Genomic DNA, 16,158 nt, shown 5'->3' with positions numbered 1-16,158 from the left:
TGAAAAGGGTAGTGTGAACTGCCAGCCACATTGTTGGAGGTGAGCTTCCCTCCCTCCAGGACATCTACACCAGGCGGTGTATAAGGAAATCCCGGAGGATCATCAGTGACTCCAGCCATCCTTCCCACAGACTGCTCTCTCTGCTGCCTTCAGGAAGACGTCTCCGCAGCATCCGATCCCACACTAGCCGACTGAGGGATAGCTTTTTCCCTCAGGCTATCCGACTTATGAACAGTCTGAACTAATACACCCTACAGCATACTCCACAATATGGTATGCCACACACTGCACTTTAACTTTAACAGTTCAACGCCGAACTATTTAATACAATAATTTACCTGCTACCACTGGATTCCATCCAATGCACATCCATAACATTTCTGTATCCAGCCCACGTACACTCTGTTGCACCTTAGCATATTTTCATGCGTACATATGTCTACATAATGTAGAATGTGTACATTCTGTGGATAGTGTATAATGTGTAGTGCTAACTGTATGTATGTACATATTGTGTAAAACGTGTAGTGCTTACTGTAAGTATGTCCAATAGTACACTGTGTGTACTGACTATATGTATGTGCATATTGCATATTTTCACCTGCTGAAGTCTGTATGGTTATATGTTAACTGTTCTGCAATTTCTGGTGCACGCTCCCAAGAATTTCACTCACCAAGGCACATGTGCTGTGGTGATGTGACAATAAAAGTGACTTGACTTGACTTGACTTGGATGCTTGATCTGTCACAATTTTTTCAGGTAATCCATAAATAGAAAACAATGTCTTCAGCCTGGTAATTGTTGCTTGAGTAGTAATTTGCGACATCAGCAGCAGCTAGAGCTCTTACTAGAACCAGGAAGTATGATCATATTAGCCCGGTTCTGTCAACACTGCACTGGCTCCCTATCAAACATCGTATTACTTATAAAGCCTTATACTTGCTACATCATTAGAAGAATGGCATCTACGCTCATATTAGTCTGTTTCTCTCTTATTCCAAGGTCACCGTAGCCACCAGATCCAGTCTATGTCCAGATCAGAGGGTCACTGCAGTATGTATCCAGCCCGGATGGTGGATCAGCACCTAGAAAGGACCTCTACAGCCCTGAAAGACAGCGGAGACCAGGACAACTAGATGAGCTGCAGAGACAGATCCCCTGTAAAGACCTTGTCTCAGACGACCACCGGGACAAGACCACAGGAAACAGATGATTCTTCTGCACAATTGGACTTTGCTGCAGCCTGGAATTGAACTGCTGGTTTCATCTGGCCAGAGGAGAACTGGCCCCCCAACTGAGCCTGGTTTCTCCTAAGGTTTTTTCTCCATTCTGTCACCAATGGAGTTTTGGTTCCTTGCCACTGTTGCCTCTGGCTTGCTTAGTTGGGGACACTTAATATCCAGTGATATCGTTGACTTGATTGCACAAATACTATTTAAACTGAACTGAGCTGGATGATGACATCACTAAATTCAATGATGAACTGCCTTTAACTGAAAATTGAGTGTTGACTATTGTCCTTCAGCATTGTTGACACTACAGGTGCTGGTCATATAATAAGAATATCATCAAAAAGTTGATTTCAGTAATTCCATTCAAAAAGTGAAACTTGTATAACTTGTATATTATTCATTCATTACACACAGAATGATATATTTCAAATGTTTATTTCTTTTAATTTTGATGATTATAACTGACAACTAAGGAAAATCCCAAATTCAGTATCTCAGAAAATTTGAATATTGTGAAAAGGTTCAATATTGAAGACACCTGGTGCCACACTCTAATCAGCTAATTAACTCAAAACACCTGCAAAGGCCTTTAAATGGTCTCTCAGTCTAGTTCTGTTGGCTACACAATCATGGGGAAGACTGCTGAATTGACAGTTGTCCAAAACACGACCATTGACACCTTGCACAAGGAAGGCAAGACACAAAATGTCATTGCAAAAGAGGCTGGCTGTTCACAGAGCTCTGTGTCCAAGCACATTAATAGAGAGGCGAAGGGAAGGAAAAGATGTGGTAGAAAAAAAGTGTACAAGCAGTAGGGATAACCGCACCCTGGAGAGGATTGTGAAACAAAACCCATTCAAAAATGGGGGGGAGATTCACAAAGAGTGGACTGCAGCTAGAGTCAGTGCTTCAAGAACCACTACACACAGATGTATGCAAGACATGGGTTTCAGCTGTCGCATTCCTTGTGTCAAGCCACTCTTGAACAACAGACAGCGTCAGAAGCGTCTCGCTTCAAAAAGGACTGGACTGCTGCTGAGTGGTCCAAAGCTATGTTCTCTGATGAAAGTAAATTTTGCATTTCCTTTGGATATCAGGGTCCCAGAGTCTGGAGGAAGAGAGGAGAGGCACACAATCCACATTGCTTGAGGTCCAGTGTAAAGTTTCCACAGTCAGTGATGGTTTGGGTTTCCATGTCATCTGCTGATGTTGGTCCACTGTGTTTTCTGAGGTCCAAGGTCAACGCAGCCGTATACCAGGAAGTTTTAGAGCACTTCATGCTTCCTGCTGCTGACCAACTTTATGGAGATGCAGATTTAATTTTCCAACAGGACTTGGCACCTGCACACAATGCCAAAGCTACCAGTACCTGGTTTAAGGACCACGGTATCCCTGTTCTTAATTGGCCAGCAAACTCGCCTGACCTTAACCCCATAGAAAATCTATGGGGTATTGTGAGGAGGAAGATGTGATATGCCAGACCCAAGAATGCAGAAGAGCTGAAGGCCACTATCAGAGCAACCTGGGCTCTCATAACACCTGAGCAGTGCCACAGACTGATCGACTCCATGCCACGCTGCATTGCTGCAGTTATTCAGGCAAAAGGAGCCCCAACTAACTATTGAGTGATGTACATCCTCATACTTTTCAGACTTTCAGTTGGTACCGAGTACTTCGGTCAAGTCGGTACTAAAAAAACCTGGTTCTTTGACCGGTGGTACAGCCCTATCAACCTTTCGGCGTAGCATACAGCACTATGATTTCCGCGTAGCAGAAAATGCGGACGGAATCTCAAAATCCAGTCATGAAAATGAAACTTACATTTTAATATGGACAGTCACTGGATTTGTCAAAGTTAGCATAAATTAATCAAATCAAATCTCCATATTGACCAGTAACTGTAAATGTTCTGCGCGTCTCTGTGTGAATGAATGAATGAATGAATGAATGGCAGAGACGTGTGCGTGTGTTTACTACACAGACTGAAGCGCGTGACGATTAATCAAATCAAATGTCTCAATGAGGACATAAAAATACATAAACAACATCACCAGAACTGTTCTGAGTCTTCACAAGCATTTTACCGTTTCATTTGAGTAAAACCAGTGTCAATTTAAAGGTATTCACAGCAACCCAGGGTTTCCCACACATTGATTTATTACAATATCAAAACTGACTGCCACAAATAGATTTTCCAAAAGGCTTTGACTTCATTGAATAAACATGAGCACTGCATGTTTCAAAATTTAGTAGAACTGCTACTACTGTTGAAAAAAATAATAAAATTTAATTTTTTAAAGAATTAAATCACACAATATTTCTTCCATGTTTTAATTTTAATAGCAAATCCCCTTTATTTAACAAAAAATTAAATGTGTTTAAATTTCATAAATTAAAAGACAAATAAAATTTGGGTGAAACTTGTTTACTGTTTTTCATAATTATATTACTTGTAGAAAAACGTTAAACACGATTGTAAATAAGTATAAAGAATGGCATTGGTTTTATTTTTAGTGATCAATTTTTTTTTAAATTAGCATATTTTTGTGTTTTGCTTTGGTACCGAAATTGGTACAGAGAACCGTGGATTTTCACTGGTATCTTTACCGAATACTGAAATTTTGGTACCGTGACAACACTAGTCTTAAGTAATATTCTAATTTTCTGAGATACTGAATTTGGGATTTTCCTTAGTTGTCAGTTATAATCATGAAAATTAAAAGAAATATACATTTGAAATATATCAGTCTGTGTGTAATGAATGAATATAATATACAAGTTTCTCTTTTTGAATGGAATTAGTGAAATCAAACTTTTTGATGATATTCTAATTATATGACCAGCACCTGTATTTTCCTATTTAATACTGTAAAGTGCTTTGACACAATCTGTATTGTTAAAAGCACTATATAAATATAAAAGGTGACTTGTCTTGACATATGCTGCCATCAAAATTATGTCTTTTCCTGGAAAATCTATGATTATTAGAGTGAGAGAATGTCAGGCCTCATTCTGTACATGCAACAAAAGCGTGGTTTCATAGACAGAGTGGATGTGTCCTGCAGTCCAGGAGCCTCATTTATAAAGCATGGATATGCACAGATGTGATCTTAGGGTGTGTGAACATGAAAGCATGCCAGTGTTCCCATTTATAAACTATCTTTGACATGGAAAATCACCAAATCAGGGTCTAAGCAGGTGTACGGATTTTTCCTTGTTGCAGAGAGTCGGAGTGCTGCAGGTATCTGAAAATCTACGCAATTCTTGTCGCTCGCCATTCACAAGTAAAGGATTTGCACGTTGACTGTTGCTCTATTATTTGTTAACGGCATTAATTAGGAAACATTAACAGGGTGGAGATCTGAAAATATTCAGCTGAAAACAATTTCAAGATCATTTGTGACTTTGACGTCTGTAAATTTCACATCTGAAAGAGGTGTTTTTGGTGGGTAAGTTCAGTCCCGGAATCACATGTAAACACATTTGAGAAATCATTATAAGATCATACGTAAGAGTTTCTATGCAACATTTTATAAATGAGGCTTCAGTTGTGTCTCATGTTGAAAATGTAAGGTTTATCATGATGAGGAGAATAAGATAACGATGATTATGGACTGCTGAGCAGCTTAAGTGCTGAATCATGTGAGATTAGGCATTAAATACACTTTCAAAACTTTAACAAGTCTCTGCTCAGAAATGATTGAAACGTGTAATTAAAACAGAAGGTGATGTGACACTCTTGTAACCATGCCTCATTCCCAAAATACAAAAATATAAAGTTGACCAAATATTAAAGTAATAAAAATACAAAAATATTAAATTGAAAACAGAGATCTTTTTTCTTTGTCTGCTAAATAAAAGGTTAAAGAGAATTAAAAAAATTACAGGTTCTAGTTTTTCTATTGTTTTCTATTATTCAGTTTGAAGTCATTATCCATGCCTTTCCTGACAAGGTATTCAGTTTGAGACGCATCTCTACAGTACTTCCTAGGGTTTATTCTTATCGTTTTCTAACATCTTAGGGAGCTCTTCTCGCCACTGTCACTGTCGGTAACCGCGGCTGTTCTTGGTAAAGCTGCTCTGGAAGAATATGTAAAGTTTTATTCAATTAAACGGAACAAAAACCAAATGGTAATTTTAAGAGCTCTACTGCAGGTCCACTTCTGAAGACAAGGACAAGTGTCAAAAGACCTGTTCGCACAGGATTAGTATTATCTGGGGACCTTGTGTGATTTTGAAATTAATATCACAGGACCTCAGTGTTCGGTGAAATATGGTAGGTCATTCACGGGGGATCTTTTACTTTACAAATTACAGACATGGCCGATTCACACGGGATGAAGATCACAGACAACCTCCACAATTATTACCAATGACTGGAGGTCACCAGGTGATACTGATCCCGTGCGAACAGGGCTAAAGACAGACTGTATTAAGATGACCAAACTAACAAATGCACACTTGTACAACAGCACAATGGTTCTCAGAGTTATGTGGCAAAAGTTTATTGAACAGAAATCAGAGGAACCCATCAGCCGTCTGCCATGTGGTGCTTCATCTCTAGAAGTCAGTATAATGCAGAAGCCTAGAGACAAACAACAATACACATGCTTAGAAAACATCTGGATAACACTAGCATAGCAAAAACATAAGAATAAAGGAGGTATAACAATTCACTTGTTTTCTAGCTCTATTCGTTTAAAGTCATTCATTTATTCCACTGAAGCGTGTCTGGTATTGAAGGAGCGACATGAACTGATCAGTCCTGAACATGAGACACCAACATAAGGGTGTGATTTCCTCTCACCTGAAGAGCAGAGCATTGCCTTTATTATTGGCCACAGTGTAGAATCCACTCCGTGGGGAGAAATCCAGACAACGGGTTCGAAATATCGTCTTCTTTTGGAATCGTGGGAAATTGGAGAACACTGTGAAACTCGGTAGATGGACCTTAAAAGGAAAAAATAAAATAAAATTAAGTTTCTAAATTATTTTGCAACTAAAAACCCCAACTACCCCATTACTGTGTGTAACGTAGCAGTAAGTGAACACAAGAACGGTATTTGAAATCCAGAAATATGTACTCTTTCAGTCATCCAGAATTCATTACAGGTTTGTCTGTGTATACATCTATACACACACACACACACTAATCAGCCAATCCCGCGTCAGCAGCTTCAGATCATGTGATCTCAGTAATGTTGAGTGTTGTATGATAATTTGCACAAACAGCATGAATCCATGTCAAGCGTCCAGACTGCTGCTGGCGTAACCTGAGAGCGATGTCTGTTCATACCCATCAAGAATCACAGTACTGTTTCTGACCGTTTCTGTATTAAATAACTATTGAAATAATCCAATTTAAATCTATTATATACAAATGACTTTTGTTTATATGATGATGTTTCACACACACACACACACACACACACAGCTGAATGAGAACGACTGCTATGTGAGGCACGGGTTGAGACACACCAGCCGGTTGGCCTCATCATCTGCTCTGGAAGCGATGGCCAGGATCTCGGAGGTGCTGTTGAAGCACAGAGAGGTGGCCGCTGTCACCAGGTTCATGACGGCCTTCAGAGGCCTGGGCTCCAGCGTGTGCAGACAGTCCTTCTGCGAGTAGATGTTCACCACGCCGCTCTGAGACCTGCGAACCAAGCAGAAGCACCTTACGACTGATCCAGAACACACACTTCACACGCTCATAACCTACAGGTGCAGGTTTCCTTCTGTTTCTGAGGGGTATGTCACAGACAAGTGTTTTTAAACAACAGTTATTTTGTTCTTAATGATTTTTGAAAAGTAAAATGATTAAAAACAAACACTCCATCTGCTGTTTAAAAACACCCAGAAACCCTGTGTATTTGAAATCATATTTTCCATGCTGCTTTCATAAAGTCCATGCAGCGTTCGAGCCACACACACACACACACACACACACACACAGAGAGAATGACGAAACAAAGCATCAACATCTTCATCATCCTGCATCCAAAGTCCCTAGGGACTCACTACTCGAGCTACTCTTACTCAGGTAATTATTAACATTCTTTCTTCTTCTTCAGTGACTAGTATTTGCACTTTCAGCCGAGTAGGCTAGAGTTTAGGCTCAGATGTTCAGGGCCAGTTATTTCCCGTCATTTAAAAGCATGTCAGACAGACCTGTGTGAAGCAGTGATATGTCAGTATCAAATTTTCCTGTTGCGATTAATTGATAATGCTTTCGTCACAGTATACGGTATTATCACGGTATTGAAATTTAGTTTCAAAAAAGTGGTCATAATACAGTAAAAAAGGTTAAATAACTCTTTTCTTATAGCAAAAATAACTGAACATTTAAATACAATAAAGCAATACAGAAAAAATATATAAAGTTAAAAGTTTTACACATTAAAGTGCAAAAGAACTATAAAGACCAATAGGTATCACTTTACAATAAGATCTCATTAGTTAACCTTAGTTAATGCATTAACATTCAAGGCATGGCAAGTTTTTTTTATATAGCACATTTTGTGCACAATGGTAATTCAAAGTGCTTTACATAAAAGAAAGTAAAAAAAAATCATGAAGAAAAATAACCTCAAAAAATAAAACAAGCGATTTAAGAACTTTGAAAATGATTTAAAAATTGACTTTAAAAGAATTTAAGACCGTTTAAAAATAGAAAATGATTTTACATATAAATACATAAAATATAGTGCAATACATGGACAATATAGTGCTCAATCAATAAATTGGACATCGCATAGCTAAAGCTATTAGTTATTAATCTTTGTTAAAAAATACAAGTCTTAGTTAATGTAAGCTCATTAAATAACACAGTTGCAACTTTCATTTTTAACGATGTGTTATTAATTATTGGAATACCTAAGATTAATGAATGTTCAGAAGAATTTTTCATTGGCAGTTTTGTTAACTAAAGAAGCCCTAATGTAAAGTGTGAATGAACAATAAAGAATCAAAACACTTTCAAACAATATCTAGGACATGTTGTAGTCCAGATTTAAAAAAAAAAACAGTTTGAAAGTAAATAGCGTATCTAAATATTAAAGTATTTGGCTCTGTGATGAACACCATAGCAAATCCACAAATCTGAATGGCTATTTAAAATTATTTTAAAATGGTTTAGAAAGTAGCAGCTGCTTTATTTATGGGATTTACAGGGTAAGGGCTGCATTTTAGCGCCATCTGCTGTCAGAGAGTGAATGTGCTTTCATTCAGCGCGTCTCTCACGTGTTCCTCCATGTGCTTCTCTTACGTGCTTGTTTACATCAGAGCAGCTTCTTTCAAGCAGCATACAGCGGTGTTGTGCATTTTGAGCAGTTGATGGGAAAAATATTCTTAAAATGCATTCCGAATTCTGAATAATTTGTAATATATAATTATTCATGGTATTTAGAAGTGCCCACGATAACAATATCGTGCATATTAATTACCGTGATATATCGCATTATCGAATACCGGCACAAGTCTAGTGTGAAGAAAATGTTTCTTGTGTTGAATTTAGTGCTGTCCACAAGACAATAATAATGAATTAACGCAGCGCCATTAACAGGGGTTCTGTTTGACCCTGGGTCCACTGTTTTCCCTTCAAATAACATTACTTGTAATGCGCCTCCAACCCAATCATCACAAAGAGCTTGTGCTTCACTTCTGTTAGTCTCGACTTTCAAATCCTGTCCATTATCACACAACTCACACGGCGTGACCGATCGCTTCAGTTCAAGTCTCTTCCAGTTTAATACAAGCTACAGCACAGATAAGCATGAATGAACATCAGAACGTGAGAATGGCTGAGAGACGAACAGTGTGCTCATGTACTCACCCACAGGCCAGATACAGGCCGTCCCGGGACAGCGCAAGAGACGTTCCTCTGACACAGCCGTCATCCGCAAACTTCTTCAGACACTTACTGCTCTGCACGTCCCAGATGAACACCTCCCCTTCCTCTGTGACACACACACACACACACAGTACTGACATGAAGGCATACGTTCATATTATATATAAATATATTAAATATACAAATATTATGTATTTTTCATATATATATATATATATATATATACATGCATGTGTGTGTATTTATATATACATAATAAATATACCCAGCACACACACATATATTATGTACACAAAACCTTTTATTTCGGATGCGATTAATCATGACCCCTAAAGGAAACTGTGATTAGCTGCTTCACACATCAGTCACAGGAAAGGTGTCCTCCGGACTGACGAGACTATGGCAGGGTCAGGGTTTATTTCAGGATCATGACGTGAGGAGGGTGTTTGCGTTGACTTACGGGAGTTGGCAAAGATCTTGCTGCTGTCGCTGGTGAAAGCCGCAGAGCACACACTGCCATTCATCTTCATGCTCCGGATCACTTCCCTGGTCTAGAAAACACATTTCATTCTCAGAGGAGTGCACCGGCTCAGACTACTACAGTACTACACTCGCTCTCACTTCAGCTCTGATCTCCAGGGATCTGACGTCTCTCAGACCATACACCACCTGATTCTGACCTCACTTCACAGCCGTGTGTCCAGCACAAGAAGAAAACTAGATTACCCTTACGCTGTACTGTACAAACTTGTACAGATCCAAACAGAGATCTACCTCAGTAGTGCAATAAAGGTTGTATTTCCTCATTTGACTTCGATTAAGCCGTTCAGGATTACTTTCACCACATCTTTACGATGGGAGCATATTAAAAACCTTGAGGCTGACTGTAGCTGAAGTAACGCTTTAGCAGCAGATTAAGAAGGTCTACCAGTGAACACAGCACATATATGCCTGCAGCTCAGGCAGGAACTCTTCTGAATGACTGCAGACATCACGAGCAGATACTGCACCTTCGTGGTCATGAGATGGAGATATCCTGAAGACCCCGAGAGGAGAAGATACTTCCCATCTGGAGAAACCTGAAAGTCCGACACCCTCTGCTCATTCAGACCTAGCAAAGCATTCACACGTCATCACGTCAGTCAGCACACTGTACAATACCTAATTCAACAGAAAGAGCACGCCGAGTGCAGAGATGAAGCCATGAGCTGCTGCAGATCTCACCTCGGACACCACACACAGGGATAACTTTGCCTTCCATCATGTCATAGATGTAGAAGAGCTTGTTCCTCAGTCCAGTCGCCACTATATGCTCCCCATCAGCACTGAACAAAGCCTTATTCACGGGATAGTTCTCCAGATGGATGGTCTGGATCTTTGGGTTGCTCTTGCCATCCACCTGTTGAGGAGAACCAGTAAGGGTTATTTATGGAGTGAAGGTCATTCTCAACAGATTTTGACCTTACATCAAGTAAAGTCTGATCTGTACTGACATTCGTTTGTAAATTTTTATATGTTATGATGTTCGTTTGTATATTGTTTGAGACTTCACTCGCCTTTAAGACCCCACACAGCTGCACACACACAGCTAACTGTATGTTATATTTTAAATTATATTATGTACATTTCTATAGTCTCTGAGCATGTGCATCCATCTCGTCAGTAAAGCCGGTTCTAATGATTAGCGGTAAATCCCCATCACCTGCTTTCAAATGGAGAACTGCAGTTAATACACAGAGCCGTAGTTCACTGAGAAGCTACGCTATATCGAGTTCATTATCAAAGGCGATTCATCTTCAATAATGAACTCGATATAGCGTAGCTTCTCAGTGAACTACGGCTCTGTGTGGAAACTGCAGCTCCATTTGAAAGCAGGTGATGGGGATTTACCGCTAATCATGGAACCGGCTTTACTGACGAGATGCACATGGTCATATCGTTCGATATATTGTCCAGCCCTTTACAGGAGCGTCTTTACTGAAGAGACGTGCATGAAAATCGTATTCGATTTTTTGCAAATGCTTTGTTATGGAACACACTCAGCTGCTGTGTGAACGAGTAACAGATACAGACTGACAAGCACGACAGATAACACGCGTGTATACGTGACTGTACGTCTACATGTGTTTATATGGAGACATAGACTGGGGAGCGCACAAATAGTAAAATATTCGATCTGGTATTATTATTCCAAAAATATTATATTTAAAAAGAAAACACTATTTGAATTTTGCTACGTGCTGCTTTGCTGGTCGTAAATGCAGGGAATCCTTGATGAACCTTGAGCAGCAAACTATCCGTCAGTAATAACTGCATGCACTGGGTGGCGCTGTGGAGCGAGTTCAACTGATGATTGTATTTGATCACAGAGTGTCATCTGCCTCACGATGTTTGGAATTACTTTGATCAAATAAATCAGTCAAACCGAGTTATAGCAGTTTCTATGTTCCTGTAATGAGTACTGTTTAGCTTATATATATATATATATATATATATATATATATATATATATATATACACACACACACACACACACACATTTAGTAGCTTCATAAATGTTTGGCCTTCTATCATTTTTGCATTTACACCTGTTTATAAAAGCTTGTTAGAAGTTCATACAACGATTTTTGATAAAACAGAAATTCAGCATATAATAAAGTTATGTGAATCCGCTCTACTCATTTTTTATTCATCACTGTATATTTCCTATCCCCATGCATGCTTGTGCATTACTGATATCGTTAAATACATTAAGCACCTTTTACTGTTGTGAGATTAGTTTTTTTTTTTTTTTAATCACAAGCCTAAACAGTATTTTTCTTGATATTCTTCAAGGATGTAAAGATATAGGCCTACGTTAAACAGCTATTTACGTGACATTCCTATCGGCTGCTGAAAATGACTTCCTCTGCTTTAATTTTGGTGTTTTTGTGTGATGTTATGATATGGGCGTGAGTTAGAACTCATGTAAACAGGACCCAGGCCTGCGGTCATCACGATCTGTGCGGACGGGTGAAACTGCACTGAGCTCAGCTGATCACCGCAGGGACTCTCACTGTTCGCATTCAAGCATTTCTTCATCTGCCAAACAAACACCAGCAGAACAACTCAACACTAATGACCCCTCATCGGTCTGACAGAAATGACCTCTAATAATGATCAGTGATGGTGTGTGTTATTCATTATTATACAGCAGAGCAGCAGTGAACGGACGGCAGCAGGTCTTCTCTGGGAACACTACCTTAATGATGCCCTTCGGCAGACTGTCAGACGAGCCGATGAAGTCCCCAGTCCTGCGCATCAGCTCTTCACCTTCATCCTCATCTTCAGTCCCAGCTTCTGAGAAACAGGAACATGAACATCTCACAGGACAACCAAAACACATCCCTCAATAAACCTCCATCAAGCAACTACCTTTCTTCTGACTCCTCTTCGCGGTCACTTCTGCCCAGTTGGGTGTGCCGCCCATGGCTTTCTGAAACCTGTCGAACAAATCAGACAGAGTTTCCTTCCCAGTGCTTTCTTCTGTTAAACAAACCTGTTTATTTTGACTTACTGCTCCTTTAAGCGCTGCTGTAGCCTCTGTTTGGTCATTTTATTCTCTGCTGCACTCTTTTTAAAGTCTCTGCGAAACCGATGTGTCATGTCAACCCTTGAAAAACAAAATTAAATCAATCAGCAAACTGAACCACCTGATAATGAAGCTGAAGCATACTGTCAGCTGTGAGAGCAGATAAGAGCAGTCCTGCAGAGTTCAGCTCCGACTCCAGTCACACACACTCCTCATGAGCTGCAGCTGAACTCCAGGAGCTGCTTGAGTCTCTGAGAATACGCTGCTGTGCCTCACTCTTCGTCCAGCTCATCGTCCTCATCCTCCCACACAGCGCTCCTGACGACGGGCCGCGCCGGGCTCTCGGAGCCGCTGTCATCCTCCAGCAACACACTGCTGTCCTGCTGAAACACACACACAAGCTCAGCCCAGTGTGTGACGAGAACACACCTGTCCCTGATCGGTCAGGTGTTATCACAGCTTTAGCTAACACTTCTCACTATTACCACAGGCTCTGCAGCGCCAGCATCTGCTGTGTGCACAAAACACACTGACCACGCCGTATCAGCAAAACAGACTTATTATTTATGATTGCATTTATTTCATTATATATATATATATATATACACACACTTTGAATTTGACATACATTTAAAAGGTTAGAAAAACTACCATTACACAGGATAAAACAAAAATCTGAATGATCAGAATGAAAAAATATTTAACTGTGCTCCTAAAAAGAAATGTAGCGTTAACTAGTTATTTATTAGCATGCGTATTACTAGCACATTCGCTGTTTATTAGTAACGTTACTCATAATGCACATATTAATGCCTAACTCTGTATGAGGATATTTCAGATCCCTGATACCTAACCTCTCTAACTACTCATAAGCAGCACATTGTGAGTTTGAGGCACCTGCGCCAGACGCTCGCTCAGCTGCTCCTCCGCGCCGAACACCAGCTCCTCCAGCAGCCTGACGGACGCGTCCTCCCCGCCGAGCGTCGCGCACAGCGCCGCGTGCTTCTTCTGCTTCACACGCTCCTCCGCCGCGCTCGCATCCTCGCTCAGCGGCCTCTTCGGAGTCTTTCTTTGTTTTCTAGCGGAAGATTCGGACGAATCCATTATGACCACTGGTAAAATAAATAGCACTAACGTACTTTCCCTGTTAGTGCGACAGATTCGGCTCTAAGCTAACATGAGTTCACTGTAAACTCTCCATGAGACATGTGAGCGGAACTGCTGCTTCTTCTTGTTCTGTGATGGCGGCTGCTAAACCAGCTCATGCTGCATTTCCGCCCCCTACCGAGGCGGAGTGTGAAGCGATGACATTTTGGTAGTCTGAAGAGGTGGAGTGTGATGTGTTGTATATATAATTTGGGTTGGTGGGGATTACTTGGAATTGTGAATCCTTGGCGATTTGTCTTTACTATATATATATATATATATATATAAAGGCAGGAACCATTACTGCACCTAAACTTGGGAGCCTTTTAAGAATGCTATTTTTGGATTTTGCATTTGAACTCTTGATACATATTTTTGGCTTCCATACTCCTTAGGAGATAGAACCTTTTTGTTTACTAAAAAAAAAACAGGTAAATAGGTAAAATAATAAAATGTAAAATAAAATAAGTAAAAAAAGAAAAAAAACTTAATGGTGCTTGAATATTTTTGATCCCTTTAAGGGGTCATCGGATGCCCAGCTCTTTTCAGGGCACGTAGTTTTGTAGCATGTTCCTTTAAATGTTAATGAGCTCTGCTGACCCCGCCCCTCTCTTCCAAGCCGCTCTCTGAGGGACTGTGTACTTTAGCCGCATTCATCGTGAAATTTGCTAATTAGCACGTTATTATGAAAGGTGATTTGCAAAGATTCATTAAAAAACCTTATACTCACTTCTTCTGTAGGTGAAGCTGGATCACAAATGATTCGTGCGAACATAGACACATTTATGTAGATCGGGGGCGCATTCTCTTCAAAAACAAATGTAATGCACTGCGTCTTCAGATGTCAGGAGTAAATGACGACTGTTGTGTTCATTATTACATCCAACAACAGAAGAACACCTCAGTCACTCAGGAGTCATTCTTGTCTACATCTGCTCTGGCGGTGAAACAATGCTGGACTCATGACAGTCACTCAGGGCGGGTCTAAAGGCATTTTCGTTCTTTGTTTGGGGGCAAAAAGAAGTTGAAAGGCTGAGGGACGGTATACTGTTTTCGATCATTCCGACACCGTCGCGCTGCTGGAGGCGGGTGTAGATTAATGTAAACATGACTCGCGCGTGAGATGGGCACCAATGGTCAGAATATTATAAACAAAAGAATAATGATTAGCCGCAGTTCAGAGTCAAGTATCATGTTTGCAATAACAAAAGAACCATAATCAGCCCTTTATGTGAAGTGTGACTGTCTCATAGTCTGAAAAACTTTAGCATGATGTGGAAAAAAAATATTGTAGTCAGTTTGTTACTTTATTTTATTAGTGTTCATTTTTTTTTATTAAACTGGATAAATTGTTACACCTTTTTATATTTTAAACAAAGGTTTATTATTGTATGTTCGTTTGGCATTTCATTTACTGTATACCCTTTAAATTGGCTTATTGAAAGAACAAAAGCAGCAGCAGCAGTATGGTGTAACGTTTATCTGAAACATGTATTTGGAACTTGCTACCTTATATCTTTACTCTTTCCTTTCATTCTTTTCATGGCTTAGGAAAGCTTGTCTCGGATGTTTCTCTGCGTCGCTTTTTGCATAACTCCGGGTCGTCAACACCAAGCTTCGTTACAATTTCTTTCTAGGAAGTAATGCTTTCTCTGAATCTTTAAAGTCTCTCCGCGAGCGATCGTACAGGAGCGGACATATCTGTGCCAGCTCAGCTATTCGAAACTCCAGTGCATTCATGTTGCTAGGGACTAGGCCGGAGATATTGTTCTCTCTTGCCTGACCTTGCACTCTCAGACACTTGTGCTTCCGCTAGTGATGTCACTTGCAGTCTTTATTTTTTTTTTTTTGTTTTTGTTCTATTTATTGATATCTCTCAACATTTTTTGTTTGAATCTCTCAATGTCACTTTTACACAGTAAGTCGGGTGTTTATTGAATGTTTAAAGATTTTAAATAAGTAGATCGGTTGAAATCGACACAAATTGTGCCTGTTGCCAATGGAGACAAGACGCTGTGGTGGTTAAGACAAGAAAAACAGACGAGTACAGAAACAACAGTTAAATTGTACATAAACGTTTTCCTCCTATAGGAAAATCACTATAAAAACTAAATTAGTACGCTCTAATTCTAATGTACAGGGTCCTGCAAGAAAAAGACAAGACCGGCAAATCCGTGGCCACAGAACAGCAGAATATGAACGCAATGCACAAAACACTTAACATGGCATAATATATTAAGATACATTAAGTTCAATTAAAAGACCAAATTCGATATATAGTTATTATTTTAATGTACTACAAGGCAAGCAGATGGCTATGAACACACTTAATGTGGCCTAATAACAGACTAAGATGATA

General features: G+C 39.8%; 1 protein-coding gene across 1 annotated transcript; it reads right to left on the bottom strand.

Moving 5' to 3' along the window:
- Positions 1 to 5,716: 5,716 nt before the first annotated feature.
- On the bottom strand, positions 5,717 to 13,895 carry LOC109056519 (UTP18 small subunit processome component). Its single transcript, XM_042776121.1, has 14 exons — positions 13,551 to 13,895; positions 12,930 to 13,033; positions 12,639 to 12,734; positions 12,497 to 12,564; positions 12,324 to 12,421; positions 12,056 to 12,163; positions 11,113 to 11,128; positions 10,307 to 10,483; positions 10,093 to 10,193; positions 9,543 to 9,633; positions 9,065 to 9,188; positions 6,712 to 6,886; positions 6,041 to 6,183; positions 5,717 to 5,818 (listed from the first exon to the last, which is right to left on the bottom strand). The coding sequence occupies exons 1-14, from the start codon at positions 13,755 to 13,757 to the stop codon at positions 5,794 to 5,796; spliced, it is 1,533 nt and encodes a 510-aa protein (XP_042632055.1). The 5' UTR covers positions 13,758 to 13,895; the 3' UTR covers positions 5,717 to 5,793.
- Between the last annotated feature and the right edge of the window lie 2,263 nt (positions 13,896 to 16,158).

This window comes from Cyprinus carpio, chromosome A19 (genome assembly GCF_018340385.1).
Source record: "Cyprinus carpio isolate SPL01 chromosome A19, ASM1834038v1, whole genome shotgun sequence".
NCBI classification, from domain to species: domain Eukaryota; kingdom Metazoa; phylum Chordata; class Actinopteri; order Cypriniformes; family Cyprinidae; genus Cyprinus; species Cyprinus carpio.
This window is presented reverse-complemented; position numbering and strand designations above follow the sequence as displayed.

Coding starts and splice junctions, on each gene's coding strand:
- LOC109056519 (XM_042776121.1), bottom strand. CDS start 13,757: ATGGATTCGTCCGAATCTTCCGCTAGAAAACAAAGAAAGACTCCGAAG. Junction 12,422..12,496: donor GAAGAGGAGTCAGAAGAAAG/GTAGTTGCTTGA, acceptor CCTGTTTCTCAG/AAGCTGGGACTGAAGATGAG. Junction 5,819..6,040: donor GGCAATGCTCTGCTCTTCAG/GTGAGAGGAAAT, acceptor GTTTGTCTCTAG/GCTTCTGCATTATACTGACT.